At 47.1% G+C, this 21,555-nt stretch overlaps 1 protein-coding gene across 1 annotated transcript in view; it reads left to right on the forward strand.

Annotated features, from left to right (window-relative positions):
* Positions 1–21,555, forward strand: part of TRIM25 (tripartite motif containing 25) — a 570,281-nt gene that overhangs the window by 526,642 nt on the left and 22,084 nt on the right. Inside the window, exon 9 of the mRNA XM_078654404.1 lies at positions 13,036–13,101. Within this exon, the coding sequence (XP_078510530.1) occupies positions 13,036–13,101 (66 nt within the window). The remainder of the gene's footprint in view (positions 1–13,035; positions 13,102–21,555) is intronic.

Consider the following 21,555-nt stretch of genomic DNA (forward strand, 5'->3'; position numbering starts at 1 on the left):
AAGGTCATGGTGCATGAGAACTCCTGCAGCCCCTTCTCTACTCTCTAACAAATTTGTTCTTGCGTTCATAAAGGGTGTCTGTGTCCTTCAGAAGTGCCTGAAGCAAGAGCGTAGATCCCCAGGTAAACCTTTTAATTCAAGATGGCAGAAAAGTTATTGGGCTACCACTTTGCGTGGCGCTGTAAGCCCTGCTGTTGAAGTGTATAGGGCCACAGCTGTTGCAGGGGCAATGCATGGGGCTGAACTTTGGGGTAGTGTAGATGTAGCTTCACTTGCACAGATTGAGAATAAGTTCATCAGATCTCTTTTTAATCTTCCCCACAGTACACCCCTCATATCTCTTTGTCTTGAACTCTCATTAAAGCAAATTGATCACGTCACCCAATTAAAGCCCCTGTTGTATTGGATCCGTCTGTGGTCCACCGAGGAATTGGCAGCCTACATGGAGTCTCGGAGGAACTAAATAACATTGATATTGATGGAGGAGCTGTGGAAATCCCCAGCTACATTAAAGAAAGACATTATAGTTAAGTCGAACCAAGCATATTGGGACTTTACATATGAACATGTGATGCCGCCACAAGTTGGAGAGTATTAAGGACCAGTTTTTAAATCACAAAGCAGTTTAAAATGTGAACCGTATCTGTATAAGATACCCCCCTCGCCCCCACCCTCACCCCCCTCATCCCTAAGGTAAGGACTTTGTATATGAACTTTAGCTTTAATATTCTGCCATTGGTTATTTTTACCAGCAAATGGGACACAGAGGGCTCTTCGAGTGCAAAATGCCCCTTATGTTCAACTTGGTCTCAGACAGCAACTCATTTTTAATTTTTTTGCCAAGTGTACACTTTTCCTCGTAGGAGGTGGCTCGTCCCATTCTGCAAGCTTATGAATATTACACATTACTGGAAAGCATGCAGAATGTTCAGGTGTGACACTAGAGAATAGGTGGTCTTTTGCGGTTGTTAGGTATTTGTCTTGGTTATGGAGACTTAGATAAGCTGGGCATATCTTAATTGTTGCTTGGGTCCCAGTTGACAGTCATTTTTCAGAAGTAGTGTAAAATTTACATTTTAATACATTTTTAATTGTTGCCCAAAGGTTTTTATACTGTAATATTTAATGATACATTTTAATATGGTTTTATTTTTGTATGTTGTTATGTAATGTGAATATTGTTTATTTGCTGTGTAAGCCTTGCTTTGATGTCTTTCTTAAACCAAAATGAAGCAGATTGATTGAATGATTGTGATTTGCGCTCTCAGGCCACACCTTATGTGCACTACTTAGAGAGGGGTTTTTGCTCCACCTAAATCTTGGTTTCTTGAGTACAGATTTTGATTGTGCAAAAGTTGTGTGCTTCCCGTGAACAAAAATACCTGTATTGCACTTTTTTCCTTCTGGGAAAGGTTATACTGAACACATCAGGTCTGAGATGGTTAAAGTTACAAGCTTTAGGCCTGATCTATTTATTAGGAAATGTTATGGTTTATTTATTGTAAAACCATATATTAAATCCATTGAACGTTTAAAGGTAGATTGTCATAATTTGTGAACCCTTGTAGACCGGTATTTTGTTACAGCAAATCTCAAAGACTTCCATGGTAGGAAAGGGTTATGGTATTGGTTAAGCTCTGTGACAAACCCTGGAAAAGAAGATTTGCACTTTGAGAATCCTTATAATGCAATTTTAGGAAGTTTTATACATTGTCTTGCCAAATGTAATTGTGTACATATTTGTAATTTTATGACTTCTGAGATAGGGGCTTTGGCTCCAGCCAATTGTCTATTCCCTCGAGTACAGATTTTCATTTGGGCAGAAGTTGTGTGCTTCCCCTTAAAAAGAGTACTTGTATTGCACGTTTTGCTTTGTGGGAAAGCTCAACAAAGCAGCACTGAGTTTCTTTTTATGGTGACAAGCCATTGATCAAAGCAATAGGCTTGTACGGTTTATTGTGAAATTTATGACAAGGGAGCAGGCCAGACTTATTTCTTGTGAAAAGAATATTTTAAAGTCAAAAAGGCTTTAAAGGTGGATTGTCATCATACTGCATTAATGCCTGTGCACAGATATTTTGTGACATGGAATTTCACAGGTTACTTTAGTAAGCAGTGATTTTGGTGTTGGTTAATTGATTTGAAACACCCTGTGTGTAGAAGATTTACACAATGATAATACTTGCTAGGCCCTCTTGGGAGGGCTTGGCAGGTGTAGTTCTCTTCCAGGCATTTGAAATTAATAAAAGAAAGAATGCATCCTACATATACAAACACTGGGTATCTTTGGGTCATCCGTCTTCTGACTTTTTGAGTGTTGTTTGCCTTCTGCTTCTACCCCTGATAGCATACTACAAGGGACAATAGGTTAACCCATTTCTGCCATTGGTGCGGTTGCCTTCTGAGTAATGGCATTTTGCCTGATCACATGCTCACATCTGCCTGGAGACACGGATGCTTCAGTGCCTAGACTGGTGGCCAGTCCTTTAGTTTTCCTTTTTTTAACCTTTCATAGGTGCCATTTCATTCTTTCCTCTACCCCCAAGCGGTCCTTCTGGGCTGCTCGCTTGCTGCTCATTTCACCTGCAGTTAGCTGCATCCTGTGGAACCACTAATTTTTTTAATGGACGGCCATCTTCGAATGTTATTGTCCTTATTTCATCATTGCTTTACCATTCCAAGATGGTGGCCATATCTGAAACATTATGTTGACCACCTTGGATCAGTAAATAACTTCCCTACCAATACTGAAAATTCACAGCCTATTCCAGGGGTCTAGCTTACAGACAGAGCAAGCTCTTCGGAAATGTTTTGCAACATCCAACTCCGTTCTTTCAAGGCTCCAGATGTTACACCATCATATCAGCAGGGACATAAAATCCCATGTTCCCCTCTCCTGTTGCAATGGCTACCAAGCATTTGTAGTTTGCAGTGTCAAACTGAGGGCTTGTTGAGAGAGGGCAGAATATGGCATTTACTTCCTTGCTGGAGATCCATCATGTCGGACAGGCAGACCTTGCAGATTGTTCAAGGGGCTATGACATGTCCTTCCTACCATGTCTCCCCCCTCCTTCCTCCCACACTAGAGCAACACTCAGAGAAGTATTGCAGTCCCACAGATGTTACCTGCTCTTCAAAGTAAGTAAGGAACACTTTCAGTATCCTGTGCAGACTTGCCGACTGAGCTAGTTCATGTCATCCTTGCAGCCTTCTGCCCTTCTAGAAAATTAATCTACGCTGGGACATATTTGTTGCCTGGAGTGGAACTTGTAATATCAACCCCTTACAAGTCAACCCTTCTGATATTCTTTTGTTTGTTTTTTCCTTAGCACAGCAAGGCCTTTCGATGGTCATGGTGAAATGGTACTTGTCAGCCCTTATGGCCTTTCTCAATACACCTAACAACCCGTCTTTGTTTAAGTCACCGGGACTGATGCATTTTATAAAAGGGGAATGATGACTTTTATAAAAGTCTCGACACATTTCCCTTAAACCGTTTATTGTGCCTCAATTGGACCAGAATTTGGTACAGACATTTCCCATGCCCAGCTAATCGATATGGTTCTCACCAGTGAAAATGTCTTCCTCGTTTCAATCACCTCTACATGCCGCGTGAGTGAACTGCATGTGCTTTTGCTGAAGCCACCATAGACTAATCTAACTGACAAATTGGTACAAAGGACCCAGGCAGTTTTCCTGCTGAAGATTATGACTCCCATGTTGTCTAGCAATCACTCTATCAGCATATGTAGTCCTGCCTCACCTTTCAAAAGGGGAATAGAAACTCCATCAACTTGACTCTAAAAAGGCACGGAGGTCTATCGCATAGTTGACTACTTTTTTTTTTTAAACAGTTTTTTTATTGAAAATAAGGCAGCATCAGTCACATATATAGTCACCATCAATACATTGACAAATACAGATGTTTTACACACATTATCTGTTGAAATATCAGCTTCACTCAGCCATCGATATCCCTTCTGTCACCTCAGTGTTTTGACATTTCCATTTTTGTAGTCAGCGATACACATAGGTCCCCCCTATTAACATTCCACTTTCCCCATTTCTTTTCCCACTTCCGAGGGCAACCCCTACATTTAAAAACCTTTTTTTTGGCAATCATATTTTATCTCGGTCTCTTTCCCAAGTTCCGAAGGTTGGAGTGTCCGCTACTCCCCATTTGGTAGCTATGTTTCGTTTTACCAATGTGTATCCCAGGTCAACCCACTGCTGCTCGATTTCGGCGATGTTGGTAGCCTTCCAAGTGTCGAGGAGCCCCAGTTGTGGTGTCAAAGTGATGTCCTTGTGCAGTGCTTGTTGCATGAGCTGTGTGGCCCTCTCCCATAGGGCCTGAATGTGTGGGCAGTCCCACATGATGTGATAGACGGTCGCCTCCCCATTGCAGCGACCGAGACATCGGGAATTGCGGCGCCTACTGATCTTTGCAAGGGTGATACCTGTCATGTAAGCCCTGTGTAGAACCTTCAATGGGAACTATAAGAACTCTCCCTCACGACCCATTTATTTTAAGGATCAATGTCACAAATTCCACATTAGGCACTAACAAATACCAGAAAACCAATTATTTCTTTCACTTTTCTTATTTCATTTTATTTATTCATCATTATATAGTTCTTTATGATTCTTTTAAACTTTTTTTCTTTTTTTACAAAGTTATATTTTATGAAAAAATTATTTTTGTAAATTAGGCAGTTTTTTTTTTACAAAATTACAATATTGCACAATTATTTATACATAAAACCTTTACTAATTGACACACAGACCTGGGACCTTCAATTGGACAAGGCAGAGTCTGAGAGGGATGGCCACTTCTCTAGGGGACATAAAAGTTGACTGCCAGTCATCATCCTCAAGCCGCCCAGATCCCTCTGCCATTTATCCCAGAGGGACTGAAACTGATCTGGCAAGTTGTTACAGAGCTTCCGGTATGTGAGTGACACTGCTTTTTTTGGCAGAGGTTCAGAAATGAGACGGTCTTCGAGGGGAGACAATTCAGTTAATTCCTCGGCCCCATGGAGGGCTGTCATGAGAGCATGCCGGATCTGGAGCTAGCGAAAGACCTCTCCCCGTGCAAGCTGATATTCCTTTTCTAATTCTGTGAATTTCAGTATTTTGCCCTTTTTCCATAGGTGACATATTGTCGAAATGCCAATAATGTCCCATCTGTCAAAGCCTGGTTGGTTACAGATGGTGCCCAGGCTTTGGCCTGACCGTAGTGCGGCAGCCCTAGTCAACACATCAAGCCAGCCAAGTCTCTGATTCGCCCAACGCCAGACGTCCACTGTGTGGGCCCTAGGGCCCTGATAGTGGCCCTTCCTGGCATTCGAATAGAGGGCACCCAAGTATCCTGCACGACCCATTTGGTAACTGTCCAAGAGAAAGGCTGGTTCCGTTGGGAGCGGAACAACCAGTGGTTCACCACCACCACCAGCTGCGAGCCCCAATAGTACAGACTCATATCCGGGCATGCTATCCCCCCGTCGTGCCAGTCCTTGGTTAGTTTAGTCAAAGCAATACGAGGCACCCTCCCATCCCACAACAGAGTCCGGACCTCACCCTCTAATTTATTGAATTATGAGTCGGGAACCTTTTATGGGCAGTTCTGAAGTATATACAGGAAACGGGGAAGAGCTAACATTTTGTAAAGCGCGGCACGGCCCAACAGAGAAAGAGGCAGCATGTGCCAGTGTTTAACTTCGTCACACAGCCTGTCCAGAGGCGCAGCTAGGTTTTTGGGGTGGAAAACTACGGGATCCGGGGTGACATAGATCCCCAAGTATCAAAACCCATTGGCAGCTATTTCAATATCACAATCAGGTGGGAGTACAGGAGGCAAGCCGTGGATGGCAACGATCACGGATTTCGACCAATTAATGGAGTACCCTGAGTACCTGCCGAATTTGGTGAAGATATTTAAAAGTCTATGCACTGATCTCTTTGAAGATGCCAGATACAGGAGAATATCATCGGTGTAGAGGGATATTCTGTCTTCCGCCCATTTCAATCCTTGTAACACCGGATCTCTCCGGACCCACAAAGCCAGCAGCTCTCTAAGATCAAACTGAAGATCAAAGGAGACAATGGGCATCCTTGGGGATGTTCGTGAGAAGCGGTTGTTAACCTCCACCTGACCTTTAGGGTCTGTGTAAAGCAGCTTGACCACCCACCCCAAGAATCTTGGGCCAAACCCAAAGCATCGCAGCACCTCAAAGAGGTAAGGCCACTCGATGGAGTCAAACTCCATCTTGGCGTCCAAGGACAGCAATACCCCATCTTCTGTTATGATGTGTTGACGGCCCAAGACATTATGGAGACGAAGGATATTCATTGCGGTATTTCGATTGGGCAAGAAGCCGCATTGATCAGCATGGACCAGTGACGGGAGGATTGGAGTAAGACAGGCGGCCAGGAGCTTTGCGAGAATGTTGGCTACTACATTAATCAAGGAAATCGGTCTATAGGAATGGCAGCTTTCTGCGGGTTTGCCCGGCTTGCGGATAACCACTATGGATGCCAGTCGCTGATCCTCCGGTAAGATCCCTTTCTCATAGCTCTCAATATACATGCCCTTCAGGTGGGGCACAAGAAGCGAGGCAGTAGCCTAGAGAAATTTAATAGGGACCCCATTGGGTCCCATGGCCTTCCCTGATTGGATGCTGTGCATTGCGGCGCTTATTTCCTTATCAGAGATCGGCCTCCAACGCGTCTCTTTCCTAAGCAGACAGAACAGGCAGACGAATGTCCACCAGTGCGTGGCAAGAATCATCCGCCATGGCCCTGGCCGACGGCGAGTATATTTGCTCCAAGTGATCCGCAGAGGCCTCTGCAATTACCTGGGGATCCGATTTAATTGCGGGTTTATATAGCGCTAGGAATCGACTCCCGGAGGAGTATCTCCACGCTTCGACCGCTGGGGAACCCGTCCTGGCTCACCCTGAGAGATGGTCCCTGATGGGTATCTCTAAGGTGCGACCAAGCATCCCCGGCAGTCTGGGGGGGCCGTTGTGAAGATGAGGCAAGCTGATGCCCAGAGTTGCCGAGTGTGGTTTCTGACTAGAGTAGGCACCGAGGCGAGAATTATCGAGTCCGCTGACCCTAGTCCACGACCCTGCCGCGTCGGGAATCGAACCCTGGCCCTGGGCCGTTCTCTGCTTACGGGTCTGCCGCCTCTAACCAGTGAGCCAAACTACTCCACTAGCGATAGCGTCTGAGCGTCATCAACTAGTAGACGAGGCACCCACCTCTCCGATTGGTCCCGTTTCTCCAACCAAGTGAGCGGCTTGCCCGCTCTATCTCCAAGTTCATACAGCTTGTGGCTTGTGACCAGAAGGCATGCTCTAGCCCGCTCCTTGGCCAGGGTTTTATATTCAAGTTGCTTCATAACTAAGCTATGTTCTGTACTCTCACTAGGGGCGCGAGAATGCTCAGCTTCATGATGCAGCAATTCTCTTTTAAGCTGTTCTAGGTGTAGATTTTGTTTCCTAGGATATCTGACCTTGAGGGCTAATGCCTGACCCTTCACCACTGTTTTAAAGGCCTCCCAGACTATCTGTGCCGAGTCCACCGACCCGACGTTCTCCTTGAAGTAATTCTCTGTTTGTGTCACCAGGCTCTCTTTAATATCTGGGACACGGAGCAGCCAGGGAGTGATGAATATCGTGTTGCGCTGTCGCTGATTATAATGTGTGAATTCAACCCATACCGAGGAGTGGTCTGAGATGCCCCGGGGCAAGCAGCATGGATTCCGGAAGCTACCAATATGGATCGATTGGGTCAGGAAAAAATCTATCCGGGAGAGACTACCATGTTCACCCGACTGGTAGGTGTATTGTGCCAGGTCTGGGTGGAAATAACGCCATATGTCGACGACCCCCATGGCTGCGAAGAAGTCTGACGTGTGTACCAGAGCGGCATTGGGGGCGAGCCGGGTATCTAACCACTAGGTCATTGGGAGTCATATTAAAATCCCCCCCAGAAGTTGCGGACCCTCTGGGAGGTCCAACAGGAGTCGTCCCAGGTCGATCAACCTTCAGCGCTGGTGGGATGTAGACTGAAACATCATTGATGGGTTTCCCCTCCCAGCTAGCCTCCAACACCGCAAATTTACCCTGTGGGTCCGCCCATGTACGGTTCGGTGTAAGTGCAAGACTTCTCCTCACCAGAATACCTGTATCTCTGGACTCGGAGGTGTACCCCGCATGAACAAGGAGTTTATAACCCTAGCGGGACACCGCTTTCCAATTATTACTCACAAAGTGAGTTTCCTGTATTAGGACGAGATCAGAAGTGCGGCGCCGGAGATATTGCAGACTAGACCCCGTTTCAGCTTGTCCCCCAACACATTGACGTTTCACGTGAGCGCTGACAATGAGGTCTCAACTGAGGTAGTAGCCATCGAGCAAATAAAAATATGGAGATGTGGGTCCCACCCGGATCATCACTCGTCCCACCCCAATTGTCAGAAACAGGACTGTACATAGATGCACAGAGGGTGAAGAGCGGCCGGAGGCCATGTTAGGTGTGATTGACAATAGTATCAGTGACAGGGTGTATCGCTGCAAATAAACTGTGAAGCCAAAAAGAAAAATATAACATCCCCCCACCTCCCAACCCCTTCTCCCCCTCCCTGTCCCCTTGCCAGTGGATCTAAAACTACCCACTCCCCTGTCGCCCTCCCTAAAATTACTGAGGTGCTTGTTGAGCAGCCGCCCCGCCCAACTCGAAACGTTATGCATGGAAAACCGTTACAGACAAGAGACAGGAATCTCTCCCAAGATTGGGCCATATAGTGAATACAATCGAAAAGTGATACCCCTCACACCCAGATAGCCAGCAGTTAGGCTTACTTTATCCAAGGTCTCAATTCAGCATAATGTCAACAGAACCCTCCAACCATGGACCCCAAATAATTACTCTTAGATACAACACATGTGCAGCCCGAGTCACTCAGTTGTGATGCTCGAACCATAGGAGAGTCAGGGTCCAACCGTTCCGCAGCTCCCCGAGGGTGTCTCATGATCCGCAGCGGTGGACTCGGTCCGGGACCCTGTGGTGGGCTTCCATCTGTTTTGGCGCGGACCATTAGGTTTCTCTGTGGTGGGCCTTCCCACTCAACACCAGTCCCATGCGTCCTCAGGGGTGGAGAAGAACCAGGACTTACCCTCTGCGACCACACGCAGCTTCGCTGGGAAGAACATTGGATACTTAATGTCTCGATCGCTCAGCGCCTTCTTAACCGTTAAAAAACTGCGCAGTTAGTTTTGGCATTTCGGTGTAAAATCCTAGAAGATTGTGATGGCGCTGTTCTCCAGAGTAAGTGGCGGCTGGAACAGGCAGCCTGAAGAATAGCATCACGATCTTGGAAGTTAAAACCCCGAGCTATAATTGGCCGAGGTGGAGCTCCAGGCTTAGGTGGCCCCGATTTCCCCCCCTCCCTTACCCCCTCCGGAATTCGGTGAGCCCGTTCAATAGAAAAGTAATTGGATAGTCCCTTTGGTTTCAGACGGTTGGAAATCAAGTCCTCCACAAAGAGATCGGTCGCCGGGTCCTCTGCTCGTTCCGGGACCCCCAGAATGCGCACGTTGTTTTGCCGCACCCTCCCTTCATAATCATCCAGTTGCATCTCCATTTTGGCCTGGGTTTCTCGCAGTAGTTGTACATCACGTTTGAGTTGGGAGGTCTCCCTCGTTAATTCAGTAGTGACGTCTTCAACCTCCTTGATTCCGTCGTCCATCTTTTGGAGGTCTGCTCTGATGAGCAAGACCTCGACGTTCACCACGTCAATTCGAGTCTCCAGCGAGGTACGCACACCATTAATAGCAGTCATGATGTACTGAAGTGTGAGGTCTTTGGAGGCGGATGCGGGCCCTTCTTCATCGTGGACCTCTGAGTGGGGGCCCCCTGACCCTCACTGGTTTTTGACCAGGCAACCTTATCAGGTTTAGTCTGCATCACAGGTTTCGTGCCTCTCCCCCCCTGCCATGGGTTCTGGCGTGTGGCCAAGTATATAGGACAGAATTAGGGCCGATACCGGTAATCGCTGCCACCAGCCCGGGCTGCACTTGCCTCCGAGGCAGGTTTCCCGGTCTGGGCATTCACAGATAGCTCAAAACAGGGAGCGATGGGTCCTCGCCACACGGTGTACGGAAGTCTCTAGGCTGGGGGAATATGCATGCCCCAGGAAGCATGGTGGGCCGAAGGGTCCTCTTCAAATGGTTGCTAGGCGGGTGGCCGCCTCTACGGACATGCTCTGCTCCTGGCACCCCCACAGATCTCCCAGGACAGGGTGGGGGCACCACACAGGTCACTGGGGCGCAGTCAGAAGGCTCCTCAGGGTTGGTAGGCTAACTGGGCTTCTTCACCACTGCCTGCGCCCACCAGGGCAGGGGCATGGCCTCACTTTCTACCTCGCCGGCTGGATCCCTCAGCAGGTGTGGGTGGACTCTTTCAAGATGCAGCCCTTTGTAGCCGCAGCCGCTGGAGTCTATTGACTTAGTCTATAGCAGCTGCCCCACTGCGCCGTACCTCATAAGCAATGAATGCCTTCTCTGTCCACTCAGGCACCAATCCAGCCGCCGCCAAACTCCGCCGTCATCTGTTATGTTATGTTATGTTATGTTAAAAATGATTTGTAAAGCGCTCATACACTGGTTGGCTTCATGGCGCTGATACTAGGGGGGTGCCGACCCGGCGCAGTTCATTCGTATGCTTTGATGTACAGCCATGTTTCGAGATATTTTCGGAACCTCTATAGGTCAGTGCTTGACCTGAATTCCAGGGCAATGGAGTTCCACAATCGGTGGGCCAGAGTTGCAAACCTACAGCCCCCTTGGCGCTTCAGCTTGAAGGTAGGGACAGTCAAAAGTTGGAGGTGGGTTGAGCGGAGGTTTCGTGAGGGGTGTAGCGAGATATGAGGCTATACATGAATTTAGGTCTCCGGCCATTCAGGTATTTAAACACCAGGCAGCCAATTTTGAATGTGCAGCGTTGTGGAATAGGGAGCCAGTGCAGCTTCCTAAGGAGGGGGGAGCTGTTCGTATATCAGTCTAGCCGCTTGGTTCTGTACCATCTGTAACCGTTTTGTAAGGCCAAGTGGTAGACTAAGATAGATTGCGTTGGCGTAGTCTAGACGTGATAGGACCATGGCTATCAGGACCTGTAACAGAGCTGCTTGGGTCAGTAGCCTGCTTATCTTTATAATTTTACGCAACTGAAAGAAGCAGGTGGAGATCACAGAGCCTACATGAGTTTTTAGGGAAAGGTCATTGCTTATGGTGACCCCTAAGCTTTTCAGTGAGGGGGAGGGGACGGGGGACAGGGTCCTAATTCGTTTGGCAAGTAATGTGGTCCCCACTGATTGTGATCACCACCTGTCAGAACCAGTTCGGTTTTGCCTGGGTTTAGTTTTATGTGGTTGTGGTCCATCCAATGACGAATGAATTTCATGGTGGACTGAAAGTTAAATATTGAAAGGGAGGAGTTATTAATTGTGAATAGTCGTTTGCATAGTTGAAGGTGGCCACTCTCCTTTCCTTCAAGTCTCTGATCAGTGGGAGAAGGTAAAAGTTGAACAGGTCTTTTAACACCCGCCTGGCTCTGGGAAGCCGCAGTTCCACTCCATCCGCCCCCGGGCCGGAGCGCTACCATTCCCCACAACGGGCTGGCGCGTTGCAGTTTCTTGCTGGTGTTGGACACACACCCCGGCTCTGCCGATTCACCGCCCGGGAAGGAAGTATTTGCGGGGCCTGCCCTTGCTTCTCACAGCACCTCAGGTGTTGCAGCCAGGCGGCAGTGCAAGCGGAGGCTCCGTCTGCTCTAGGAGCTGGAGGCAGATCACCACGATCGTCTAGCCGCCATTTTGTGTTGTCGCTCCCCTGGAGGGCTCGTCACTCGGGGGTCGATATAGCCGCAATCAGGCACCAAGGCGGCGACCAACTGGTCTGGTCGCATTAGGGGCTCGAGCTCCGCCGCTGCGACGCTCAGTCGATTGTGAGACAGGATTACGGCAGGATAATAGGCAAAGGCTGCGGAGCTCCACTAGCTTGAGGCCATTGCCATTGGCTGCTGACCACGCCACCGATGACTACCTTTTTGCTGGATTTTCTGTGGCAAAGAGCCCTCTGCATGAAGGTATGGTACGCACTGGCCAAGAAGCACACTCGTGAAGGCCTGCAGCGTAATTCCACTAACGCCAATGCCACTACAATTGCTTTGGCATGAGGGGTTCCTGTTCGAGATAGCTGCCAGGTTGCAACACGGATGTCGGTTTCCATGTTCACGAAATACTAGTACCTTTACAGTCAGGTCAGGCTGGAAGGTCACTTCACCTGCTTGCTTCTGCAGGACGTTTGGTCTGAGCCCACTCACAAGGACCCTCCATCTTTTGAAGGTATCTATTCTTAAGGTGAGGAATCTGCGTTTAGAAGTATCCATCAGAAGAACAAGTTACTTAACTTTGGTCACCCTCTTTTGGGTGAATACCCAAACTGCAGATTACTCACTGCCTTCCTCTTTTCCGTCTGGTGGCCCATTTAACATCTAAAAAGTCCCAATTTAGGAATTCAGAGCACTGTCTAATACTGTTTGTTTTATGCTCCATGCTTGAGGGTTTTGAAGAAGGACACGAGGTGCTGTCATCAGCTCACCGGTGTGGTGCTCCTCTGTCACTTCTGGGGCAGTATGTATCCGTTGCAGACCCCTACTGTGCAACCTCCAGGCAATAGCAATGCTGGAAGTATTCTCTGGATCCAGTCTAACACTTAAAGATATTCCAAAGGCGAGGAATATGAAGTTAGATTGAGTATCCAACAGAAAATGAGTTACAAAGGTAAGTAGCTTGTTCATTTGCCGGTTCCAATTAACAAGTAAGGATGTTTATTGAGCCCAGCATTCTAACTAGATATCTGCATTAGGTGCATTATGCTACTGAACTGTCTTATCTCCTTTTAATGTATTATTATAGTTTGTAGAATGTTATGAAGGTGTACCAGTAATGGCTATTTCCTTTCTTTTAAGCAAAAGGCAATCCGAGTCACGCAGCTCCCTTATCATTTTCAACTAATCGAGATGAGCTCCTGAACTGTAAGTATTTTGAAACTAAGTGTTTCTGAAAAATCTTCACATTTCTGAAGTGATGCCTAGTCATTGCATGCATATATTTTAGCTTTATTTTGGTAGGTATGCTGGTCTCCTGTTTCTGGAGTAGTAGCAGATTGTGCTCTAAACAGAAGTCTAACAACAATTACATTTTTGGCTGGATTATGTTGATTGTATTCATTTACATATTTTACAAATCATTATTTTAATTAGACTGCACTTATTTTTTTATAATTATATAGGCAGAAAGTTGTTTTGTAGCCTGCTAGATCCAAATATTCGATCGCTACATTTTGCTTCCCCCAGAAACCCGTGTTTTAACTGTAGATGCTTGGTCAGAGGTTGTGTATGTGCTTCTTTGTAGTTCAGTGGGTATGGGGTTGCTATGGGGTTAACTACCGAACACAGAACTCTGAATACTGGAGGCTAGTACCGGGGAGACTGGCATCTCTGCTTCATACACCAGTTCTCGTCATTAAAGGAACATTCCTAGCATGCGTCTGCAGGATTAGGAATAAATACAAGTGAATTACAGATTTCAGTGGCTATTCGCCTGTTATTTAAGACTGGTTAGGTCGAGCTGGAGAAAGCAATGCGAAGCATTGCGTCCAGCTCGACAACTATTGTTGCCCGCCTCCTGGGAATCTGAGACAGGGGTCGGGCACGTGCGGCGATTGGTATCTGTGAATGTGCACGTCCAGGCCGGCGCTGTGCACATCTCCTGCCTCAGATTCCCTGAGGTGCGCAAACACATACATACACACACAGCCACGCACGCACCCCCCCCCCACCGCTCACGGGGTCACGCGCACACACACACAGCCAAGCACCCCCCCCCCCACCATCACTCACGGGCTCACGCGCACACACACAGCCACGCACGCACCCCCCCACCACCACTCACGGGCTCACGCGCACACACACAGCCCCCTCTCCCTCACTCACCGGGTCTCTCAGGCTCCTCTCGTCCCGCGGTGGTGGCGGCATTACACACGGACACATTCATTTTTGGTAGGCACCGGGGTTAAACGATTTGCCTAGAATTACAGGATGTAGAGCAGACGCACTACGCCGCATTCAAGGTCTCTCTAGCACAACAGGCATTTCCTGGAAGTCCGCCTTACGTCACAGAACGTACTTGCTCTCCCATTGGGCGTCCCTTCTGTCACGTGATATTGTTCAAGACCTATCCTTAGCCCTGTTCTCGTAGGCAGTTGGACAGCGAAGCCCGGGCGGTGCTGTGACCACTGCCCGGCATGGAAACTTCTCTTCCCCACCTCGCTGAGAGCGGCCCCTTCCCCTCTCTCCCCCCATCCCCGACACCGAGTACTGGCTGGGAGAGAGGAGGCATTAACCCATCCAGGCCAAGAGCGTAGTGGGATGACTGGCTCCTTTGGAACCTTGGGAGGGGAAGTTAGAGGTACCGGGATGCTGTAGTGCGTGTACATGTGCGTGCGTAGTCTCTTGTTCCTACTGTAATGCACCATTTGCTCCTCTTGTATTTTGTTGGCTCACGATTGTCACTTTTTCCTCATGTAATGTAACGTTTGCTTTTGTAATTTGTTCGCTTGTAATGTTCTCTTGTTCATTTATGTATTTGAATGTAGTGCAGACCTCATCCAAACGTGTTAGTGTGCTTTACAATAAAAATGCACCATTACATAATGTACAAATAAACGGACTCCTTATGTAATGTATCTGGTACGATTGTAAAGCGCTCTGTCAACTTCAGGTAAAGTCCGCGCTTTATAAAAACGCATTAATAAATATTGTTGCAAATGCGCAAAATTCGTTACACTCTGCTTGTTATCTAACGGAGGCTGTAGAGATGGTTCGTGTTTTTGGAGTCTGGGCCAGGTATGACAGGCTCGAAGCACCTGGAAGGTGTAAATCAGAGGCAGGGTAAACATTTCACGTCTGAACACGACAGACCCACAGGGTTGAGCAGGCTGCATTTCTCCGCTGGAAAAGCAGAAATCTGCAGGAAACCAGAATCGATAAATCAGGAGGTGACCCTACGCTCATAAACAGGTCTTTAAAAAAAAATGTGAGATACTGGTTTCCTCCCAGTGCAGGGTGAACGGACAGGGGGCTTGATTTGGTCCCAAAACGTCCAAGACAGTCCATGCCCACAAACAACGAATCTCAGGGCTAACTAACATGCTAGTAAACCCGACATTTAAACTTTGAACCCCTTCCATTGGGGTTGCGGTCAATTCAACCACAGCAAACCAAACACAAGTTCTAACAGAGCTTTATTTAAAGCTGCTAACATTTACAAACTACTCTGTTTGAAATGCTTCATAAAAACGGCATGTCCCTTTGCAGCGCATAGAGCTAGCTAACCCTCATCTAGACGCCCCAATGTTTGGCACATTTGGATCAAAAAACAGAAGTCATTTGCTCAGGATCACACGGAGTTCTCAAGTGAGGGAGTAAGAGTTGAACCTATGTGTTTCTGTAATTTAGAAACGAAAACCAATCAATCATGCCACTTGTATAGCGCACTACTCACCCGGGAGGGTCTCAAGGCGCTTGGGGGGAGGGGTATGCTACTGCTCGAACAGCCAGGTCTTGAGTTGTTTCCTGAAGGCGAGATGGTCCTGGGTCAGCCGAAGGTGGACGGGGAGGGAGTTCCAAGTCTTGGCAGCCAGGTAAGAGAAGGATCTTCCTCCGGCGGTGGCTCTTCGGATGCGTGGTACGGCTGCGAGGGCGAGGCTGGTGGACCGTAGCTGGCGGGTGGGCGTGTAGAAGGTCAGGCGGTTGTTGAGGTACTTGGGGCCCAGGTCGTGGAGAGACTTGTGTGCGTGGGTGAGGAGCCGGAACGTGATCCTCTTGTCGACGGGGAGCCAGTGCAGGTTCCTCAGGTGGCTGGAGATTTGGCTGCGTTGGGAGACATCCAGGATGAGTCGGGCGGAGGCGTTCTGGATGCGCTGGAGTCTTTTCTGTAGCTTGGCTGTGGTTCCGGCGTAGAGGGCGTTTCCGTAGTCCAGTCGGCTGGTGACGAGTGCCTGGGTGACAGTCTTCCTGGTCTCGGTCGGGATCCAGCGGAAGATCTTGCGAAGCATACGCAGGGTGTTGAAGCACGATGAGGAGACGGCGTTGACTTGTCTGGTCATCGAGAGGGGGGGTCCAGGATGAAGCCCAGGTTGCGTGCGTGGTCGGTTGGCTTGGGTGCGGTGCCCCGACACTCGACATAGAAATATATGCATAATATTGGAGCCTGTTTGCTCTGATATATTAAATTGCATTTATACAGCGCTTCCTATTTGACAGCATTTTTAAACTCTTGTTCAAGCTGATTCAAATTGCATTACGCCTGAAAACACTCCTAGCTGACAAGGTGCCATGCTACAATAGGTACGCTCAGTCAGACCTAAGTTTCCTGTTACGCAGTTTATATGTCTGATACATTTCGAAAAGGATGCTCGTTTCCTTGGAAACTTTGCTAGTTGTTACTATTAGAACCATGCATTCAGAACTGTGTAGGCAGCTCACGAGAATAGTGTACCTGCTGTAGAATTCCGTTTGAAGACCCAAGCCTTCATGCTTCTGAGGTCGATAAAACCGAGTGACTCTGATTTTTAAAACGGAGCTTCTCCCTTGGACAGCGGGCGCTGGAAGTCACAGGGCTAAGAGAACCGATGAATAAACGAACATGATTATTTATTGTCAATAGCTGACGAATACCCCTTGGTGCATTAGTGTGTGTTAAAGGTGTGCACAGTGTATGCCATAGTAAGACTCTGCGTTGGGCGGGGTTCTCTTCTGAGACCATCGTCAGCTTATCGTGATAAATTCGAGGCTTTGACATTATTGTCATCTATTCGAGGCTTTACGCCCTGGCTGACACGTGTTGTGTTTATAATAACTAGTATACTATTATGAAAAGATCGCTTTGGACTTGCTCGCTTCAATTTAAGGAGAGTAGGAGACTCTTGGTAATGTAGCGGAAAGCACATATTTTGAAAGAAAATCCTCACAAACCTATATGAACCCAGCCCCAAACTGAATAAAAGCTTCAAAAGGAGGAACCCCCAGCCACCAACCTTCCCACCCAAATTAGGGGTCACACATTAAAAACACAGTGGGAACAAAGAACTTGTCACCATTTCTTTGTTTCTTTCTTTTTCTTAAATAATTTATGTTTGTGGCAGCATCAAGTGCAAGTACATACGAGTTCTGCTCATGTTGTCAGTGACTTATGATGTCATAAAATGGGCACGGTCAGTGCCTCGTTCCCCCACCACCATCAGGGCAATCCAAGCCTGTGCAGAAAATAGAGTTATGTATATATGTTTAGGTCTCGACTACTGCCAATCCCACACTCCAACTCCTTCCTCCAACTACAAATCCACCCTCCAAAAACACCATCCAACTCCACCCTCCAACTCCAACATCCAAATACACCCTACAAATCCACCCTCCAACTACAACTCCAGCCTCCAAATCCACACTCCAAAGCCACCCTCCAAATCCACCCGCAAACTCCACCCTCCAACTCCGACTCCACACTCCAACTCCAACTCCACCCTCCAACTCCACCCCTCCAAGTCCACCCCTCCAACTCCACCCTTCCAACTACACCCTCAAACTACACCATCCAAATCAAAATCCTACATCCAAATCCACCCACCAAATCCACACTCCACCCTCCAACACAACCCCTCAATGCCACAGCATTACTCAGCGCCACAGCATTACTCAGCGCCACAGCATTACTGAGTGCCACAGCATTACTCAGCGCAACAGCATTACTCAATGCCACAGCATTACTCAATTGCATAGCATCACTTAGCATCACTCAACGCCACAGCACCACTCACTCAGCACCACAGCATCACTCAGCACCACAGCATCACTCAGCGCCACAGCATCACTCAGCGCCACAGCACCACTCAATGCCACAGCACCACTTAATGCCACAGCACCACTCAACGCCACAGCACCACTCAGCGCTACAGCATCACTCAGCGCACCTCAACGCCACAGCACCACTCAGCGCACAGCATCCCTCAATGCCACAGCACCACTGAATGCCACAGCATCACTCAGCACCACTGAATGCCACAGCATCACTCAGCACCACTGAATGTCACAGCATCACTCAGCACCACTGAAGGCCACAGCATCACTCAGCACCACTGAAGGCCACAGCATCACTCAGCACCACTGAAGGCCACAGCATCAATCTGTGCAACCATTCAACAACAACTGGTTCTAATATGTTCTCTCAATGTTTCAAGCTTTATTACAAATGTCACAAAAAGATGTTAATATTTCACTTCTGTTCTTGGATTTTCATCACAATAAAATACACTGAACATAATCTTCCCAAAAGTTATTTACAAAAGTTTAAGCTATTGCCATTATAAATTACAATAACTTTTATTTAAGTATTAATTATTAAAAAACATAAAAGCCATTGTTATTTGTAATATTAATACATCTAAGTCATGTAAATACAACACATATTGCATTACAAATGCTATAGGTGTCACGTTTGCGAAAGTTAAAACTATTGGCATTGTAAATGACAAAGCTATTAATTTCGCTATTCTCAAAACCAACACATAATTAAAAAAATTGTCATTTACAATACCAATACCTCAAACTTTCCTAATGCGAGACCTATTGCATTGCAAATGCTTGTTTTTATAAGACTTTGTTTTGAGATCTCTGGTAAAGCAGAAAAGATCAGGCGTTCGCCAAAATCTCACACAAAGGTTAAACAGACCCTAGCCTAATCGATTTGCCGAGTTTCTGATGCATGTGGATTATCAGATGTTTCAAGCCAATTTCACTTATTGCACTCAAATAATTATCTTTTTACGCTGCATCTTACTATAGCTTTAGGGACAAATCTAAAACAGCAAACCTCCATTTCTTATGCCAAAATGCACAAAACAAAGGATCGTGCATCATCACTAAACTCTGACATTTCTATAGTCTGTTGTGCCTCTTGCATTATTAGTGCACTTCCTTTGACAGGACACAACAAAGGCTGCTGATTTGTTTTCCTTGACCAATTTCCAGCTTTGCTTTTAAATTTCAAGACCCCTGTAGATGATTTTTGTTACAGCAAGCCTGTGCACACGTTCTAAAATACCGAATACGTCTTTCAATATAGTGTACAGTTGTATATAGACTTTAGAAAAACCTATCAATTGAGTAACATCAGAGCAGACTGATTGTAATATCTTCTTTATTCCTGAATGGTTGCCCAGCCAACACGTGTTTTATCTGGGGAAGTACCCCGCGATCCGGGTTATTCAGGTACCACCAAATGGTGTGGTCAGCGTTCTCTATCTCCGATATCCATACTCGGCATCTGATCTACTCCTCAATCATCGCTAGCTAGATTTACAATAGCGCTTTACCTAAACAGATATCAGCACTGGGTATCTGGATTTTTGTGTATATGGATTTAATTTTTCTCTCAAGTTTATTAACCTAATCAATCAGGACTTAACGTTGCATTTGAAGCTATAGGCTATATTTTCCATTTGACGTCTGTCACAAGGACTATAGATCAGGAGGATCTACTTGTACCTCATCAGCCGGGACGGAAGTACACCCACAGAGAGACATTCAGTCTAGCAAGTTTGCCAGGAGCCCTGAAGAAGTCGTGGGGTACTTCCCCAGACCAAACATGTGTTGGCGTTGACAGAGGCACACAGGGTGGCTAAGCAAGAAAATACCCACTTTCTAAAAGTGTTGTTTTCAAACGCACAATATAAAAATCATCTTTACTAAGAGATGCATTTATATATTCTGTCATACCCATCAGGACATGTCCTACCTTTCACATACACTGCACCCTGCCCACAGGAGTACTTTGGGCCTACCTTAGGGGTTACTCACATTTAATAAAAGGGAAGTTTAGGGCCTGGCAAGTGGGTGCACTACTGCCACGTCGACCTGGCAAGTGCACCCATTTTCTGCTAGTGAACTACAGTGTAATTCGTTTTTCACTATGGAAAGGCTATCTGTCCCACAGGATAGACTGGGATTTTATTGATAACATCTTATAAGAATAACTTCCCATCACTTCCTTAGCAACAGTAATGAACCAACGCCTCACCTCCACGACAACAGTAGAAAACTGACGCCTCCCTTCCCCTGCACCCCAGTAGGGAACCGAAACCTCACCTTCTCTGGGGTCCTAAGGAACCGACGCATCACCTCCCCTGTGGTCGTAAGGAACCAAAGAAGCCCGGCACCAACAAAGCACCACCTCTCCGATGTCGTGCACCGTCTTTGCTCTCATCATTTGCCAAGGTACTGTTCTTTGGGGGTCTGTGTGACTCCGCACCCGACGCCGCACACCGCGTGGCCAGCGCCATGCTTTGGATTTTAATCTGTCACATTGTCGTAATAGCTACAGGTGGAGTTATTTGTTAATACAAGCTTTAGTTACGTGAATGACTTATTTTGGAGTATAGCTTGGTAAATGCATGGTGGATTTTTGTCGTTTTAGTCTTGTTTGGTTGAGATAAAGATTACTTTTTTTTGAGTCTCATCGTCTCATCTAGCAAATGCAGCGCATGCGCTGCTTCGCCTTGGGGAGACTATTGTTGTCGGTTTGGTGCGCGAAGGGGACAAAACATGTGCACGCACGGACAAGCGATGTGCACGCGCACAGCGACAGGAGATGTGCACTCCGTCCACGTGCCCCTCTCCTGTCCCCGTGTAGGGCTTGCGTTACATAGCGCGTATCGGGCGCTTTCACTTTCCCTCCCCCGTCGGGACTAGGGAGACAGCTTTTGTTTCTCTGTGACGTAACTTGCAATTTTGGCAGCTTCTCACGAGGGTCATACCTGATTCCTGAGGGTGAGTAGCTCCACTATTTGAATATGTATACATAATACAACCCAGTTTTGTTTCTAGAAACTAACTGTGAGTCTGTGAATGAGTGAATGATTGATTGATGGGTACTTTCATACACCACCATCAACTCTCCGGTGTTTTCAAGTGTGGAAGCATGCTGTGTAGTATAACCTTTTGAGTTGTCTGCGCGTTGCTCAACAGCAGCATTCTTCTACTGAGCCCAAGGCTCAGAACCTGGGGGAAGCTGGGGAGCCAGGCTCGAGTCCCCTGGGAGGCACAAATATCCTGTGATTCTGGGCTAATCACATCATCTTCCTGTGCCTAAAAAAGGCGAATGCGTCTGTGTAATGCAACTAGTGTTCATGTGAAGCGCTCTGATACCTTGTGTATTTGTACCTACGTATTTGGAGTAACTTATAACAAATAGCGCAGCGGCTTGAGCCAGAGCGAAGAAAACCACGAAAAGCGATGGCTGTGTCTACATGCCAAGTGCAGTGTTTTTTTGGCAAGTGGTTTTGTGTTCGTTTGGCCGAAGGTAGTCTGCTGGCTTCTACCTACCCTCTTCAAGTGACAGAGCGACTACTCTGCGCATTGAAAGTTAGGGAGTTG

The sequence above is a fragment of the Lissotriton helveticus genome, chromosome 7 (assembly GCF_964261635.1).
Source record: "Lissotriton helveticus chromosome 7, aLisHel1.1, whole genome shotgun sequence".
NCBI lineage: Eukaryota > Metazoa > Chordata > Amphibia > Caudata > Salamandridae > Lissotriton > Lissotriton helveticus.